The 18661-nt window shown below is 43.9% G+C and overlaps 1 protein-coding gene across 7 annotated transcripts in view; it reads right to left on the minus strand.

Annotated features, from left to right (window-relative positions):
• APLP2 (amyloid beta precursor like protein 2) overlaps positions 1-18661 on the minus strand; it is a 73455-nt gene that overhangs the window by 22450 nt on the left and 32344 nt on the right. For all 7 annotated transcript variants that reach the window (XM_073321081.1, XM_073321076.1, XM_073321080.1 and 4 more), the window contains exons 2-4: positions 5624-5797; positions 4234-4363; positions 1468-1580 (exon numbers count right to left, since the gene is read on the minus strand). In XM_073321081.1, the coding sequence (XP_073177182.1) occupies positions 1468-1580; positions 4234-4363; positions 5624-5797 (417 nt within the window). The remainder of the gene's footprint in view (positions 1-1467; positions 1581-4233; positions 4364-5623; positions 5798-18661) is intronic.

The following is an 18661-nucleotide window of genomic DNA, read 5'->3' on the forward strand; positions in this document are numbered from 1 at the left end:
TTTAAAACTATGAAATCACTGAATTGAATACTTAACACACTGTTTTGTTTATCTGGAGCATCTGCAGGCATGGAGCCAGTCACTTTTGGCAGCTCCCATTGGCTGGGAATGGCAAACCACAGCCACTGGGAGCTGAGGGGCCATGCCTGCAAACACTCCAGGTAAACAAAATGTCCCGACCTGCCAGCGGCTTACCCGACAGGCCAGGAGCAGAAGTTTGCCAATTCCTGAAATATAGGGTCGGCTTATGAAAGGGTCATACAGTTTTTACTATTTTTACCTATCCATCTGGGGGAGTTGGCTTATAAATGAATAGGCTAATGAACGAGTATATACGGTAATTTATTTTAACATGCTCTGGCTGGAAATTGGACAATTCAGTACAAAGCTAAATATGAACAGCACGCAGATGCTTTAATTGCACGTTTATTTGAAAATGCGTATGCATATGGTTTTATGGCCTGACCAATGAGTGAAATAACAAAAAGCTTTATTGGGTACATTGGAGCTCTTTTGTATTTCCCTTTGCTTTCCAGAGTATAGAAAAAAAGAACGACCCAAGCTTGTAAACTGGATGATGCTGTCAACTCCATGTTGAAGGCAAATGACTGAACTCGCTGGAAACAACCACTTAGAAGTTGGCACGATGGCCCTTAATTAATAGGTGGTCTACTGGTAGAGATTTCTTAAAATAGCTTTGCTTCCTGAAAGCTTTGAAAAAAAGGGAATAATCTTTACTGCTCCAAAGCTGATACATTTCAATCTTCACTAAAACCAAGTGGTTTAGTCTCATACAAGTACATGCTCTATATTGTAAATCTAGATATTTCCATCCAATCACCACCAGCTGAGCGTGCATGGAATTTACGTAATTCTTGCCAAATCAAATCAGCCAAAGAGAAAGATGGGGCTCTATTCATTCTGGCAAAGTGGGACATGCTTGTAAAATGGAGACTCATACAGGAGCTAGTCTGTCTCTCACTACTCCAAAATGGGCACTCAATTCCATGCTCCAACCAGCATAATGTAAAATCTGACCTTCCATTTAGGGAAATGGAGTGCTACATCTATGAAATAATGTCTCACCGTCACTCTGATCCTCATCCCTGGGAAGAAGGATAGTTCAGTAGTTAGGGTGCTAAACTGGGAGACCAGAGTTCAATTCCCAGCTCTGTCACAGACTAGGATTGTGAACTTGGGCAAGTGACTTAGGGTAAAAACCTTCAAGTGACTTGGCTTTCAATGAGACGTAGGCTCCTACATGTCAAGGAGACTTAAGAGTCTCGAGTTCTGAAATATTTAACGGAGTGCCTACGTTCCAGATCCATACAGTGAGGATAATAGCACTTTCCTACTTCCCAGGAGCTGCTGAGAGGAGAACACTGATTGTTCAGATGTAACAATAAAGGAGACCCTGTAAGTACATCTCGTATCTGGATCCAATGACAGTCATGTTAATCCCATTACCTCTTTGGCCACAGTGTGCCAGTGCTGATGACTTTCACACACATCCATCCGTTCCTTGTGGAAGAATCTGCACTTCTCTGGAACCAGCAGGACATCACTTACAAACTCACCCACTGGAAAACAAGATGTTTCTATCAAACAACGGTTCTTGTCCCGTCAGATACATGTTTGACCTTCAAACTCTAGAGATGACTAGCACTAAAATCTTCAACAGTGAACTTCATTATTGACCCCATTAAGAATCTATGTTGCTATACAAATCTTAATGACCCAGTTCAGACTAACAGCTAAGAGACCTGCTCTAATACAAAGCTTCTAGTTCTATTCTTGGCACTCAGAACAAAAAGTAGGAGAAGCTGAACAATGAAATACGCGAGCCAAAACCTGCAGGTTACGCTGAATGCACGTTTATAAAGCATGTCAATGAACAGCTGCTCATGGAATCTGCGGAGTAGACTGAACAAGTTTCTCACAAAGAAAGGATTGCATATATTTAAACCATTTTAATCAACCAATTCCTAAACTGGCTAGTGTCACATGGAAGAAGCTATTCCTGGTTGCCAAAAGCTTCAGAAGCCTGGCTATTTGCAGCCAGGAGCATTTTCCATGATTACAGGGTTCCCTAGCCATTTTCTGCTTATGCCAGAGGAGATGACAGCGAACTCACTGCACTGTGTCAGCTCTGTTGAGGCAGTTTCAGAGTTTAGATTAAAATCTATGTGCTCGGTACCAAGCATTTGAAACTAGGTTCAGGGCAACTCAGCCACAGCTATAACGATTTTCCGATTTGGATATTCCAGCCAAAATGCTAAGAGCAGGAAAATAAAAGCCGTGAAGTCCACACAACCCGGTAAAGCTCAGGGCAAACTGATTATGTTGTGTTCTGATGTACACCTAACCACCAACTCTGTATTGGTGTTTTTGGCAAAAACCTTAGCTACAGACTTCCAACTTGGAACAGTTTGCCCTGTGGTATTTTTTGTAACTTCTGCATTAGCAAGGATTATAGAAAGTTAAACCTAAACCACCACTACAGTTTGAGTTAATCATCATATGCCAGACTAGATCCAGCATAACCACTTCCTAGATCATTAGGCAGAATGTTCACCTTGGCAGACCTTATGACTGGGAAGGTTTAACATTCTAGGCTCCAGGTGAGATTCTAGTCAAACAAATTTAGATGCATCTTCCAGTAATTTTACCCAAACATGCCCAAATCTCCTAGTCTGCTTAGAAAAAAAACCCTTAAAACCCAGGTGTTTGGGAGCAAACCCATGAGAAATAAAATGAACACCCACACATGAGACTTACAGTCTAACAAAAATGGCTGCATTAGCTCATGTCGGACATTTACATGATGGTCAAAAACTTAACAGTATGCTCTGATTAGTTTAAAAACTGAACTCAAGTCCACCAGTTCCAAGGGGAAGAGTCTTTCAACTTGATCTAGACAGTTGAAATATTTAGCCAAGTAACCTTGAACGTGTCCTTTGCAAAAGGAATCTCGATGGCTGGGTATGCACAAATTTGCAGCAATCCCATACCACTCATCAGCACCAACTTTCTAATGGGGGTAGTGGGGTATTTCCTCCTGATTTTGCCCCAGGCCTCACCCCCACTCCACCCCTTACAAGGCCCCACCCCTGCCCTGGCCCTTTCCACCTCTGCTCCCCATTCCTCCTGCATACCACAAAAGAGCTCATCACAGAGGGTGGGAGCTAAGCACCCACCATTTTTTCCCTGTAGGTGCTCCAGGGGAGTACCCATGGAGTCAGTACCTATGCTACCTCATGATACCAACAACTTCAGAACCCTAAGAAACATTTCTTCTGCACAGGGATGTGTGCAAGTCAAAACACTCAATCTGAAAACAGGTGCCAAGTAATGAAGGCCACATCCATTCTTCAGTTTCTCAAACAACTAGAGAGTTGCTGGTCTCCATCTCCTGCCAGTTCTCCCCTCTACTGAAGGATGGGCACAGTTTAAGAACAGAACATATCCAGTCTACATTATGGAATATTTGCCCCAGTGCTTGTAAATCTCTCCTCTTTCATGGTACATCTCCACTAGATTAAGTCCTGCAGCATGACCATGGATAGCCTGGGTCAGCTGGCTTAGGCTCACGGGGCTCAGGCTGCAGGGTTAAAAATTGCTGGGCAGACATTAGGGCCTGAGCTGGAGTCCAGGCTCCGAGATCCTCTCCCCTCATGGGGTTCCAGAGACCAGGCTCCAGCCTGAGCTCAAATATCTACACAGCAATTCTAGATAAAGAGGAACCATTTGAAACCGCTAGATATAAATAGCCTAAAAAAAATAAAGATGTCTTGCCAAGACCAAAGCAGGGAATATGAACACACCTGAGTGTTTGAGTCTCCAAGGAAACAAAATATTAAAAGCTTCACAGAAATAGTATCAGAATATAAGCGCCCAGCATTTGTGATACTCTAATACAATAGCCTTTGGGTTTATGCCCATGGCAGAGACAAGGGAGGGGAGGGGGATTTCTTTTCCATGCCAGGCACTATTATCACAACACAGGAGTCATCCAGTTGTTGATCTGGTGAAAAGCGTGTAGAATTTCATCTTATAAAAAATAATTTTTAGAGAAACCTCAACACAAAAGTAGGGATCTGATGCGAAAGGTCAGTTTAGAAGGCTGGTTTCCTCTCTGAGCAAATCAGGTCAGTGACCTCTGATCCCTAAGGGAAAAAATGTTTGAACAAGTTACTTCCCTCATTAGAGGCCTGCTCCACATTAAGTACTTACCCAGACACTTGTAGGGCACAACAATGTGGGTGTGGCCCTTGCACTGCTTCTTGCCTTTCTTACACCAGTTGTCAATGCTGACTGGTTGGTTGGCTTCTACCACATTTGTAATCTGAAGCTCTGGATAGATCTGTTCAAAAAACCCATATGCTAAAAACAGACCAAGATACATACATGCTAAAACACTGGCAAAAACACAAAGGGGCATAATAAAAGGACTCTTTATAAGGAATCCGGGGGGGAGAAGAGACATGAAGCAAACTGGTTCTCTAAGCTAAAACAAGCTCACTCAGTTTAATTGGGTTAAGGAAACCAAAGGTGTAGAACGTATTAATATGACTGCTATGTCTTGTTGAAGTTCTCCACAAGTCTAGACACTTAGCTTATATATTTAGTTAGTGCTATGTAAATGAGATGCAGTACTAGTTGTATCAGGTTTGTTAAATAGTCATGAAAGTTTGCCAGCCCAGCCACAGTCTGTTCTACTCCCTGCATCATGCTTCCCAAAAGAAATAAAGTAAAATTTAAAAAAATTATGAGTTATTTGCTGGTCACTTAATCTCAGATGAAGTGGATAAATAGATTTTGCAAGGCTGAGTTTCTAGAGCATACTGGAGAGGGAATGGGAGTCTGTAAAAAAGAATAAAAAGCTTTCAAACACTAACAACGTTTTCATAAAGACTTTTCCTGATATTTAGCAGCTTTGTGTCAGCTTGAATGTAATGCCAAGGATAACAAGACTGAACTTCAAATATTTAGAGTCGATATGAAACGCTGTCTTGGAATCGTGAGAGTGGTGACACTATTTTGCACATATTATTCCAATTCAAGTGTACATATTGTTTTTTGGTCATAAAGCTTAAGGCAAGAATGGTCAAAGGAGCCCAGTGGAATTAGGCACCCAAGTCCCATTGAATTTTAATGAGACTTAACTACCTAGCTCACTTCAGCTCCTTTGGAAATCCCAGCCGGGAGGGATAGCTCAGTGGTTTGAGCATTGGCCTGCTAAACCCAGGGTTGTGAGTTCAATCCTTGAGGGAGCCATTCGGGGATCTGGGGCAAAAATTGGGGATCGGTCCTGCTTTGAGGAGAGGGTTGGACTAGATGACCTGCTGAGGTCCCTTCCAGCCCTGATATTCTATGATTCGAACACGTGGCTAATACCCGGATAGTCTCTGAGGAAAGGATCTCAGAATTTTTTTTTGGTCTTCAACTATACACTGAAGTTCAAATTATGGAAACAGAGTGCCATGCAGTGGTACAATAAGTCTTCTGTTTGAGCTTTCACCCAGCAAACATACTAGGTGGGGAATTCAAGTGACTGTTTACCAGAAGAAATGTGTAATCTGGAAAGCAGTTAAAGCTCCGCTCCAGAGCGGACTCTCCTCACCTCCTCACAGTATTGTAGGATTTCTTCCTTTCTTCCAAAGCAGCTCTTGGTCCCAGAAGTATCAGGCTCCCATTTCCCAGTCTGGATATTCACATGCATATTTAGCTTCCCACAGAACATTGCAATCTGAGGCTCAGCCACAGCAAACCCTGTTCCAGCATTTGCTGCAAGTGCCTGTGAAGAGAGAGATGAAGATACATTTATTCATATGAAGCAGTCAGTTTCATGTGCTTCAGAGAACTAGAATTGTTTTAGTCATCTTTAAAAGGGGTAAAAGTTTTCTTCTCTAAAGCCTAGCCACCCTTCCTCTATCATTTCACAGCATTAGATAGTTTACTAAAGACCAGTACAGTACAAGTCATTTGTAGATTCCAGAACAAACTTTGGGGCACAGGACTTCTGGGGAGATTCAGGAGCTCACCTCCAAACACCAACACATAGGAAAAGTGACATTAACAGTTAACATGGGAAAGTCCTCAGCTAGAAGTACCCAACAAGAGTCCTTGAAACCCACCCAACAGCAACACCATTCCTGTGTATCCCAACAGAAAGACCACCCACTGGCTCAGGCCTGCTCTGAGTTTTAAACAATGTTTCTCAAGATGGATGTTGCTGAGAAATGGAATGGGCGTTGGGGGTGGGGGGAGGGGGGAGGAGTTGAGACTCTGAATCAGTGTTTTTTTTGAAGCTGAAGAGAGTCAGCCCCCATAAGTACATGGTACAAGAGCCAAGTAGCTGCTAAATTGAACTCTGCAAAGCCTGCCATCCCCGCCCTCCTTTAGTGCATTCCTATGGATATTTGTATTGGCACAACCTTGATGCCAATTGTCCACTCCATCCACCACCAATTGAGATTGGAGTCATACGATACGAAACTTGCAGCACATATCAGTACAAACCCATCTTCTGGGCACACAGCAAGTGTATCAATGAAATGAAAGCTCAGGCTGCTGCTTCTGAAATCTTGCTCGCTGCCCAAGAGGAGGGGATTAGGCAGACTCATCATGCAACTGAGTTTTGATCAGGCCAGAGTTATACTGGAAATTCAACATCCTGCGTATTTTTTTAATAGTCCTTGTAAAGCGATGAAGCTAAAGCAGGTGGACCACAAAATCCACTCCCAATTCTCAAGCAATTCAAGCATTGAACATGGAGATTTGTAAGCGTTTCAGTCAAGGGGACTAGCAGCAATTAGAGAAGAAGCATTATTGCCTCAGGGCTCCTCTTCCGTAGCCGACACTGTGGCTTTAGGCCACTAACCTTCCCTGCATGTTTAACCTTCCAAGCATACACATACACACTGTACTGTTCACATTCCATTGCCTGCAGGTTCCCATTAACCTGTGTCAACAAGAGTAAATTTAAAGCAGGCAATTGAACGATCAAGTGAAGAATTCAACTGGACGATGCTGCAGGCACCCACCAATTGCTATATATGAAATTGGAGAAACTAGCCTGCATGACTAGTCTCCCTCACACACACCGCCCTTCTGAATCACTACCAGAGAAGATATTGCAACACACCTTGAGGCAAGAATTGTATAGCACCAAGCATACTGTTGGCATTTAGGAGATAAGGTCAACTCAATATTTACACATTTCTTGAGAGTTCGGCTGCTCTCAAGTAGACAGATAAGGGACTGGCTGCTATTTACTCAAATCGCTTAGCCCACTGGGGTATATCTTCACTGCACAGTTAACCCAGACTTTTTTTTCCCCCCAACTAACCACAACCCCACATCCATGCAAATAACCCTGACTTGGTTTGGAGGTGCTTTAAGCCCACACTAGCTTATACAGCTGGGATACAGGTTAAAACTGGGGCTCTGATTTAACTGTCTGGAACCTGACCACTTACCAGCTAGGATGCAAGCCAGAGAAAGAAAACATTAGAGTGCTGATAGTCCTATGTTCTTCCTATAATCCCCCCAGAGGACAGTCAAATTATTCCACAACTGATAGGGAAAGAACCCTGGAGCGTCTCCAGGCACGTCTACACTGTAAACTATTGCCAACACAAGGTACATTACTATAAAAAACTGCCACAGGTACCATATTGCTTGTGCATGTGCATACGTCGCTCCTTGCGTCAGCGCTGTGTGTATTCAGTAGGAGTGAATCTTTTGATGGACAGTGCAGTGCACCCTGGGTACCATGCAACTCCCCACCATCCAATGCATAGTCTTTTGGGAAGTTCTGGCAATGCATGATGGGGAAGAAATGACTCATGCAGGCGTGACTGAGACTGCAGGGTCAAGTTCCCATCATGCCATTTTCTCCAGCCCATAACACCATCTCTAACCCATAATTTTCCACACATTTTCAAAATCCCACAAACCCACTCAGAACCGGTCACTGTCCCCCATCTCTGACAGAAGCAGGGAGCCTGCAGAGCTCTGCACCATTGTCATGAGTGTGGCATGTCTGACCCTCCGGTACTCGCAGATGCACAAGAAAAGCTGCAAGGAACATGGTTTCCTGGAGGTCAGATTGCTGTGGGACATAGCAAGGAACAGTTCAGGATTGTTGGTGGCGTTCATGGAGCAGCTGCAACGGTGGAGCACCGCTTCTGGGTGGGAGAAGCCAGCAGTGAGTGGTGGGAGTTGCACTGTAATGGAGGCTTGAGATGATGAGCAGTGGCTGCCAAACTTTCGGGTGTGCCAGGCCACATCCCTTGATCTGTATGCTGAGCTCATCCCAGTGCTCCAGCACATGGACATCAGAATAAGAGCTGCACTGACAGCAGAGAGACGATCGCATTGTGGAAACTTGCAACACTATTGCTACCGGCCAGACAGAAGTCATTTTGGAGTTGAAAAATCCACTGTGGTGCGCTACTGTCATGCAAGTGTGCAGGGCCATTCATCAGTGCCTGCTCTGCAGGACTGTCTCAGCAATGGGCAAGGTGTTAGGAATGGATTTGCAGCAATGGGTTCCCAAACGGCAGCGGGGAGAGACTGTTGGCATGCACATCCCTATTTTGACACCACGCCACTTTACCAGAGTACATCAACAGAAAAGGCTATTTTAGTATGGTTATTCAAGCAATTGGGGGGGGGGGATCACTGGGGATGCTTCAGCATCAATGTTGGCTGGTCAGGGAAGGTGGGTGACGCTCACAACTTTAAGAGCATAGGACTGTTCATAAAGCTACAAACAAATATTCTGACTGGCAGATTACCACTGGCGATGTTGAAATGCCAGGAGTGATCCTGGGGGAGCCAGCCTACCTCTTGCTCATAAGCAGTACTGTACACCATTCACCTCAACAGCAGCAAGGAAAGATTTAGCTACCGGTTCAGCAGGTGCAGAAGGACAGTTGAATGTGCTTTTGGTAGACTGAAGGGGCACTGCTGTTTACTCACAAGACTGGATCTCAGTGAAAAAATATCACAATGGCTATAGCTGCCTGCTGTGCCCTGCACAGTATCTGTGATGCACGGGGGGAGAAAAGTCAATGGGATAGAGAAGGAGGTGGAGGAGCAGCTGTCTGCTGAGTTGTAACCATCAGATACAAGTGCTATCAGAAGAGCTCAGTGTGGAGCTACACAGCTCAGAAGCTTTGAAAGAGCACTTTATCAGCGAGCCACAGTAATGCCTTGTGGTATGCTGTGCTCCTGCAATTTGGGGGCCTGATAAAAATTGTGTGGTGCTTGGTGAACATCTATGAATGTAACACTAACAAGGCACCTATTAATTTTGTTGTGCCTGCCACACATTTATGTTCATTACACTGTGTCACTGATCTTACGAGTTTATCAAAGCGTATAATCAAGCAAGCGGGTGCTTTCAATATCACTAACCATGCTGCAGCACTGGATCAACTGTTGGCCTCCCTGGCCTTCTGGTATGTCTGCCACAGTTCCTTTACTTTCACACGGCACTGCAGCTGATCCCTGTTGTACCCCCTCTCCTGCATCCCCCTTGCCATCTGCTCATAGATGAGCATGTTTCTACAGCTGGTCTATAGTTGGACTTGCACAGCCTCTTCTCCTCACAGGCCCAGGAGATCTAATATCTGTGTACTCCAAGCCAGAGCGTGCCTGGATTGTGTAGCTAGGATGATTGGCTGGGCAGTTGTGCACAACAATAGAGAGCTACTAGGCGTGCTCCCCAAGCTGGACAATCAGAAAAAGGCATTAAAAGACTTTGCAAGGCTTTAAGAAGGAGGGAGCCTTCTGGTCCCCATTACCCCCAGGCAGCAGAGTTCCTAATCGCAACCAGAGCAGTCAGTGTCAAGCATTGTGGGACAACTGCTGGAGGACTGTTAGGGTCAACATAGTTAATAGCTTCCACATTCACGCTGTGTCAACTTCAAGAGATCAATCATGGCTCAACACTCTTGGGAAGGTGGTGGTGTTGTGTCAGCATAATGGAGAGCTTACATCAGTGAATACAAGTTTAAGTGTAGACACATGCACAGCTAGGTCAATGCAAGGCAGCTTATTCAACCTAACTTTGTAGTGTAGACCTATGGGATATACCCCCAAACAGACAGGTGAATGCAGAAACACTGAAGACACAGTAACTGAGGTAGGCCTTTGCAGTGGGGCTGCTCGCACCTGAGCTAGGCTAAATTGGGTGCCAATCACTCAGATTAATTTAGCAGCATAGCACAGACAAGGGTCTGGGGGACTCACGTCTGTGGACTCCATGTTTCCAAGTCCGTGCTTCAGCAACTACACAACAGGCTAACATGGAAGCCAAGTTTTGGCTAAGATCTTTTCAGAAGACCAGATGACTGGCGATGGGAGGGAAGACCGCACCAGGTTCCACTCCATACAAACCCTGTTAATATCCATATTCCAGGAACAGAACACTGCTAACACAAAAACATTTCAGATCTTGCTATAGCTCAACATTAGCCCTGTTCAACAATCTCTAAAAACTGTTTTAATTTACATACTGGCAACAGATAAGCATCCATTCTATCAACAAATCAAGCTGGCACAAATGAACTGCTATTCAGAGCAGATCTTATTTTCCGTCTCACAAGAGAGACCACACATCCAAAATTTAACTAAATATGTAGAAGGGAAAGAGCTCAAAATTATAGCTTAGCCACTGTCTCAAAAGAAAGGAGAAGGTTTAAATGACTTGGTTGTGTTTCTTTCATGGAAGGCAGAGATGGAGCAAGGCCCCAAGAATGACCCCTCCCGGGACCATCCTGTACACTTAGGGTATGTCTACACTGCAATAAAACACTCACAGCTGGCCTGTGTCAGGCAACTCAGGCTCTCTGGGATCAGGCTGTGGGCTATAAAACTGTAGGGTAGATGTCTGTGCCTGTTAGTTACCTTATGGGCCTGTGCTGTGGCAGATGGCAAATAAGATCTGCTCTATATAATTCATTGGTTTGTTCCAGCTTCTTTTGTTGCCAGAACAGATGCTTGTCAGTTTCCTGAGACTGGATGTCTAAATTGCAATTTTAAAACCCCAAAGCCCAAGCCCTGTATGCTTGAGTCAGCTGACATGGTCAGCCATAGGTGTTTTATTGCAGCGTTGATACCCTTAGAGGTGTAAGGGAAGGCAGTAGTTGAGAAGCTTCAATTGCTATTCTATTCTGGGGTCACAATTCCAGAGCACTAAGTAACCACCCTAGAAAATGCAACCTCCTCCAGAGGGACAGGGGCCTAGCAATACCTGCCAAGCACTCCACAGGGCAGTTACACCGACTGGTTGACAGGGCCAGTAGCCGGGGCGGATTAGCCAATTGGGGCCCCCAGAAAAATGGGTGCTTCACCCCCAGCACACAAGCACTAGGTGGGGTGGGGCACACAGCAGCACCTGGACCCTGGCTGTGACCTTGGACTGGGGGAGCTGTCTGGCTCCCTGCCACAGCCTCAGGGCTGGAGGAGCTCTCACTCCCCACTGCAGCCCTGGGGGACTGAGCTTCTCTGGTCTTGAAAGCTCAGTGGTGGTGGTGGTGGGGGGAGGGGGCGCGCAGAGCCTCACAAAACTTGGCTCCGCCTCTGGCCAGTAGCACATATGCTATTAGGTACTGAACAGCAGATTTTTCCTCACATCCCAATGGGGAGTAGGTAGGTAAGAACCACAAGCCTAGGAGTTATGACTTCGCCAAATGACACATAGTCAGGACAGAAGTTGGCCCAGGAAAGTCAGCCTTCTCAGGGAGCAAAGCTCCAGTCTAGCTCGCTTATCAGGTTACTGCTAAATGATGCACAAGAGCTCTGCTTTTCTACTGCACTCGTCGCTGCAATGCCTGAGCATCTGTCTTTCCAGGAAAACGCACAGCACTTAGCCTTCAATTGGTTGCACCCAAGATCAACTCCTCTTCCATGTTTCAGAGTGGCAGTCTGTATCAGCAAAAACAACGAGGAGCCCTCGTGGCACCTTAGAGACTAAGGAATTTATTTGGGCATAAGCTTTCATGGGCTAAAACCCACTTCATCAGATGCATGGAGTGGAAAATACAGTAGAGAGGTATAAATACACAGCATATGAAAAGATGGGAGTTGCCTTACCAAGTGGGGGGGGGGGTCAGTGCTAACGAGCCAATTAAATTAAGGTGGAAGTGAGCTATTCTCAACAGTTGACAAGAAGGGAGAGGAAAAAATCCAGTTGTAGTGCTAATGAGTTCAGTGTAATCTAGGTTATCCCAGAAGGGACCCCCACTGTGGGTACCAGAGTGGATGTTTCATCTGATCATATGGAGCATTTGAACACAATGGCCAAAACACCATACATCACTCAAAAAACGGAATATCAGAGTGCTGAGTCCAAAGACCAGCATGGGAATTTCTGCTACTACTAAGCAAACTCTGGAAAGTCCTGGCCTTCCTTACTGTGGTAGGATCCTCTTCCATTTAAACCAGGGCACTTCTACACTTTGATTTAGCCTTTCCTCTGGGCTCCTTTATTGTACAAAATACATGATCAGACAAAACAAAGCCATGAACTGATCCTCCCTCCCATCTACCTCACAGCCTCTGTTTTAGAGAGGTGACGGCTGGCATTTTCAAGACAAGCATAAAGGGACTTAGGTACCCAAATCCCATTGAACTGACAAAAACCACAGCTGTAATGACTTACTACATCCCAACTACATATCCAGGAAAACACTCAGGAACACCAAGACGAACAAACGATCGCAAAAGGAGGGAATGGCTTATTATCCTATGGGAATACACCAATTAGGTTCCCCTGCTGACAAGACCATTGTTGACCAGTGGAGGAATTCAATAATGAGATATAAAGTGAAGAGAGTGTCCCTTATCCATATAAAGAGAGAAGTTTGATACAAGCTCTAAGCTTCTTTTGGGCTGAAAAGGGAGATGTGGCAGAAGTCCAAGGCAGCTGTATGACTGTTCCTATACCTCTCTCTTCTCCCACTCTCTAGCACTACTGTTGCTATGCATTTGTATGAACCGAGAGGCTTGGATACAGAATTCTGTAAGTGTGAATCCCCTATCTGCTCATGGGGCTAGCCTGTCAGACCCCATCAGTTCCACAGTGGCGTACTGTAGGATAAACCAATTAGCAGGGGAAAATACTATTTAGTCAACTTACGACATGACTGGTTCCTCTCGCACACAGTTCTGGCAAAGTACAAAAACCTAAAATAAAACCAGCAAATCTACTCCATGCCCCTGACGTATCATGTTTACCACAAGCAACCAATGATTTATTGGACCCCACTTACAGTTAAGACTCACAGCTTATGTCTGAGACACCATACTATGCAACAAGATGCACTGCCTTCTGGTTTATAAGCGCATGACACGACCCCACCTGCTCCCATCCTGGCTCGAATGCTTTCTTTAGTGCACAAGACTTACTGTGTTGCAGAAACTGAAATTTATGTTTGGCTTTCCATAGGTGCCTAATTAAAGCTCGTTATTTGGTGACCATGCTAGCCAATGGATCCAACAATTCACAAAAAGATGAACAATAGCATATATAGCCAACAGAAATTAGAGATGGGGTGTGACTGGAATTTTAACCATAGTGCTAACACCATAGCACCAGAATAGAATGTAGTATTTAAGTTGTGCATGGACTAGATACATTTGACGGAACTGGAAGTCACATGGATCAGTACCAGGATACTGTATTTGAAAGAGGTTTCCTCAGAACAAGTATAGCAAATGCGAGTAGGCACCTGTATGTGAGGGGATGCCCTGATACCACCTTGATAGGCAGAAAGATGTAGGAGACTATATCCATCCACACTAATTTCTGTATGCAAATACACCTTGTTCAAATACAGATATCTACAAATCAAGACCACCCTGTCTTCGAACCCTGATGCTATGCATTTATATTTGCTATCTTTCCAGATTACCACCTTGGTACTATGGCAAAGATCTTTCCTCCTCAGATTGTTTAAATAGCTTGCTTATCAGTGGAGTGCTGTTACCATAGTTACTTGGAATATTTAAACCTTAATTCACAGCCAAATACACTAGTCACTTGCTCAAGATGCTGATTGCATCACTTTTAACTACATGGAAGGTTTTCATGGATTGCACAGTTGCTCCAACAAGTTAATGAACTTGTATGGTACACAAGAAGTTGTCTTCAACAGTCTTCAATCCCAGGCAGAATCTCTGTGGATAAGATTTAGAGATGAGAGTCAACCAACCAACCACCCTCCACTCCCAGCAATCACAGAAGTTTAACTAATTTTCACATTTGTATCTTGTCCTACTTCTGAGAGAACACAGTATGTACTGAAGTAGAGGCCACACATTTGAAAGCACTCTGTTGACAAAACTGAGCAAAAATAAAAAAAAAAACCCAAACACACACACAAAAGAACCATCTCCATACTGTTATTTGGCCTCAGGTAGTTTTATAACAATCCACTAGAGCCTGCCAGCACTGAGCTCTCCATTTCATGGAAAGTTTTGAAGATAGTCTGAAGGGAGTTCAACTAGGTTATAAGGCCAGGTAGCTTCTGTAGCCCATAGGATTATTTTGTTAGCTATTATATCCTACTAATCCAGCCAGCTATATCAAATCATGTTTCTCTTTCTGAATTAATCCATTTCATACAAGATTCTTATATTTTATCAGTATTAATTCCTATAAAATTAGGATGTGTTGAAGCATAGGATACATATGTGCTTCCTAATAATTATACATAGAGTAAGTTTTGCTGAAATGCAAGAAGCCTACTGGCCTGTATCCAGTAAGATCCGCTGAATAGCTAAACGTATAATCAGTTAAGAGTAAACCAGCATAAAAGCTGGCAACCTTTGGCACAGATAGGAATGGTCCCTGAACTTTGGGCAACCAAAGGGAGGAACTACACACAACACTGAATAGGGTTATCTGGCGTCTGCAACCGGTTTGGGTGTAGTAAGTTGGGCCTGAATTCCACAGCATCAGAATCCGATAAAATACCTTGTAAAGATATCTGAGGGAGCTTTAGAGTTTTTTTTTTGTTCTCCTATTTTCTGTCATGCTATCAGCTCAGCTTGTGTAGTATAGTACAACTACTCACCATTCCTAGCTATTGGGGAAGCAAGAACCATCGTGTTATCGGGCAAGCCAGGAGTAAGGCTGGTCCTTCACCTCTTATTACCAGGTCCTCAAGAAAGGCTGTGAGTATGTCAGGTTAAGGTACTTATAATATGAATGTTACCACCAGGAGTTTTAGAATTTTTACTGTTTTGCAGTCATAAGTTTCATAGCATTTATTTGTCTTTTGTTAATCTCAATGAAGCTTTTATCAATTTGGTATTGTCTTCTGTGTGTTTCTGCCAAGCACCCCAAGAGTCCTCGCCCAATACAGAAAGCTTGAGTTCTCAGACCCTGCAGTCTGAAAATGGACAAGAATCTATAAAATTTAGGTATGCGATCAGTGGTGAGCCATACAACTAACCCATAAAATTCAGGTCAACACTTCCTGGGATCTATTTTAGAAAAAAGAAGAGCTTGTGAGAGGGAGTGAGCTGAGGGGAGTAACTTCTTCCCTAGCCATACGCTTTGGCACTTGTGTAGGAGAATTACCAGTTCCACGTTGCATAGTGGACAGCAAGTTGAAGGCACGCATTTTTCTCATAGGTTTTGTTCTCCTCTGTTAAACAGCAACATCCGTTTTTATTAGTGGTGGTCCCGACTGGGTAGACCTTTTAGGTGCATTTGAGTTGACTCTGGGACAGGGAAGTAGTACAGATATTCAGCTGTGGGACTCCAGCCACAGAGAGGATCATTACAAAGTAGGCGGCCAACCTTCAAAATGAAGAAGCAACCAGGCACACTGGAGATGGGCCAGTCTTGCACATCCATTGTAAAAAAAGCCATTAAATGCTATTCTCCCATTCGGAAGATAGGATAAACATCCATAACAGGATTCTTAACCCCAGGTTATTTGGGGGTGTTTGTGTAGTAGCTATGAAGGCATCCTCAGCTTGCTCTCTAGGTTACTAGATGACTTTGATTTCCCTCCCTCCTCCCCGTTTTGTGTAATTTTGTAACCTAGTTTTAGAAAGGTTTCAAGCGCACTTTCCAAGGTTGTGTTTAATACATAAACTTATTTTTTCCCTCTAAAAAAACATCTCCGGTCAGAGGATTTGGGTTCAATTAGCTAACTAAGTTCCTTGACCTGCCTATGAGTTAAGCTTGGGAAACCGGTAGAGCAATCGTGTATAGGAGTGCCCAACCAACCTCCAGGTGGAATGGTCTTAATTGTTATAGGCATAGAAAAGCTTCTGAGAGTAGAGCCATCTGTTGTTCTTTGGGCCCTTTCCATTTCTGCCAACACTTGTGATGTACTGGCCAGAAATTAACAAGGCATTCACAGTCTCACTCACAGGGACAAGCAATTTAAATACCTATATTGCTTTTTAGTGAAAAACTCATCTTCATTACCGTTGAGCTGCTTTCTGTCATGCTGCTGTACAACGGTCAAACTTGCTTAGGTTCCAGAAACCTGAAGGCCTACTTTCCAACAGCTTCTGTTTTAGCCCTAAAATGGAAGGACCTTGGAATTGTACTTTGGATTCAGAGCGGTATTAGAACTCCCCCTTACCTAGTAAAGCATACATAGATAGGTGGGATGGAGCAGACATCAACTCAGGTGATGCGAGCTCTTCCGAAGGATTGGAGCAAGACCCTTGAACTTGATCTTTTCAAAATAATTGTTGACATTCTCCACGTCATTTCCAAGCCTTATCAATTACTAAATGTGTCAGCAGACGCCACTTCCTCTTCCTCGGCTATACAGTACTGTAGCAAGACTGACCAGGTAGTTGTTACTGCATATGCAGCATGGCTCTAAGTAGAGCTTTTTGGTGTTCAGCTTCAAAAGAGTCTGTCATACACTTCCCTCTGAGCATCCTGTTCTTTAAAGAGACAATTATAATCAATCTTCAAATAGCATTATTTAATAAAATTAAATTGAGGCTTATAATATACCACTGAGACCTAAATGGTGATTTCAAGCTGGCGTGGCCAGATTTCACCGTTAATATTCACAGGCAGCATGCCGGCAGGAAGGGAAAGATTTTACAGATTGAAGTTAGCCTTGCCAACAGTGCTTAGCTACAGGAAGTAATTTTGATTGACAGAGCCAGAAAATGGTGGGAGAAGCAACTGCTTAGGGAGAGAACTCCAGGTGGGCCTGATGCCCATTTCAGTGAGCTCTAACTTGTGGATTTTTTTTTTTAAATACCCTCACTGGATCAATTCCAGCCTCTAACAGCAAATGCAACACCAGAGCTCCAATATGCACCACTCCACCTGGTGCAGACAACTACCAAGTCCTTTCTCCAACTGTACCACGTGCAAAATGGGGCACGAAGTTCCAATTCCAGACACCACTCAAGGACTGAAATATCTAGTAATGTGTTGCACTGCAGAGTCTAGCAGACCTGACAGGACTCCCCCTGAAAGCTTTTCCTTTACTCATTTCAGCCTATTCTGTACGTAGTGTCTCCATTGGTTTGAAGTCACTTGCCGAGGTAGTAGTAATTCAACATCAGACTGGACTGATCCTACTAGCTAAATAATGCCGTAGGGTGCCATTTGCACTAGCATTTGCACAGATATCATGTGCATTTAAGGGAAGTAAACAGGAAGTGCACACATTTATTTTGGTACAGAATCTATTTTCCTGGCACTTGGTAGATATTGAGTTTCATGGCAATAAAGCAGAGTTGGTTAGCTGTCCAACCTGGGACTAGCGAGATTCTAAACTCATCATGGATATCACTTCTCTGGTAACACTGCCTCTGTTGGTAGCATGCAACAGGCCCCAAAGCATGTTCTTTAAAGGGCTATTACATAATGCTATTATGGTCAACCCTTTAGCGTACTAGTAAAAGTCAATTTATATACACATACTTAGGCCACTGAAATCCTTCATTCTCCAGACACCTCCAGATTTCTGAGAAAGTGAGGGGTGGACAGAGTCCAAGTGTAATTAGAATAATACACTCTTTTTGATAAAGCTGGTAAAATCCTACACCTGCAAAATTGCAGTTTGGATCCCAAACAAGGGGACTCAGCATGTGGAATGCAAACCTCTGTTCTTGCCAGTTCTGAAGGAGCTCTCAGCCATTTCAGAAACTACCGTCTGGTCTACACTTAATTTAGGCTGACACAGCTCTGTCCATCAGGGGTGTAAAAAAAATCCATACCTGGGATTGACACAGCTATGCCAACCTAGTCTCCAGCGTAACAGCAGCTATTGTCATTTGGGGAGATGGCGTTCAGACGGAAAACCCCTTTTGTCAGTGTGGTTTAGGCAGCATGTAAAACAGGATTATGCTGACATAGCTATAGCAACATAGCTATGCTGGTATCGTTTCTGTAGTGTGAACATACCCTCAATTCAGATAATTGTGTCAGTGGGAACTACAAACCGGTTTCTGTCTCAATTCTTCAGCAGGCTTCAACTTTTTGTTTTGAGAAAGTGGGGAAAGCAGAGGAATTATCTTCTACTTTGCAAACGTAGAAACCTATGGGCGGTCCAGGGGATTTTTTTAATCAAAGTAGAAGTGTGGCTGAGTTTCCCCTTTGTGAAAGGAAAGTCATTATGCCTTGTTTGTTGAAATAGGAACTGCGAGT

This window comes from Lepidochelys kempii, chromosome 22 (assembly GCF_965140265.1).
Source record: "Lepidochelys kempii isolate rLepKem1 chromosome 22, rLepKem1.hap2, whole genome shotgun sequence".
NCBI lineage: Eukaryota > Metazoa > Chordata > Testudines > Cheloniidae > Lepidochelys > Lepidochelys kempii.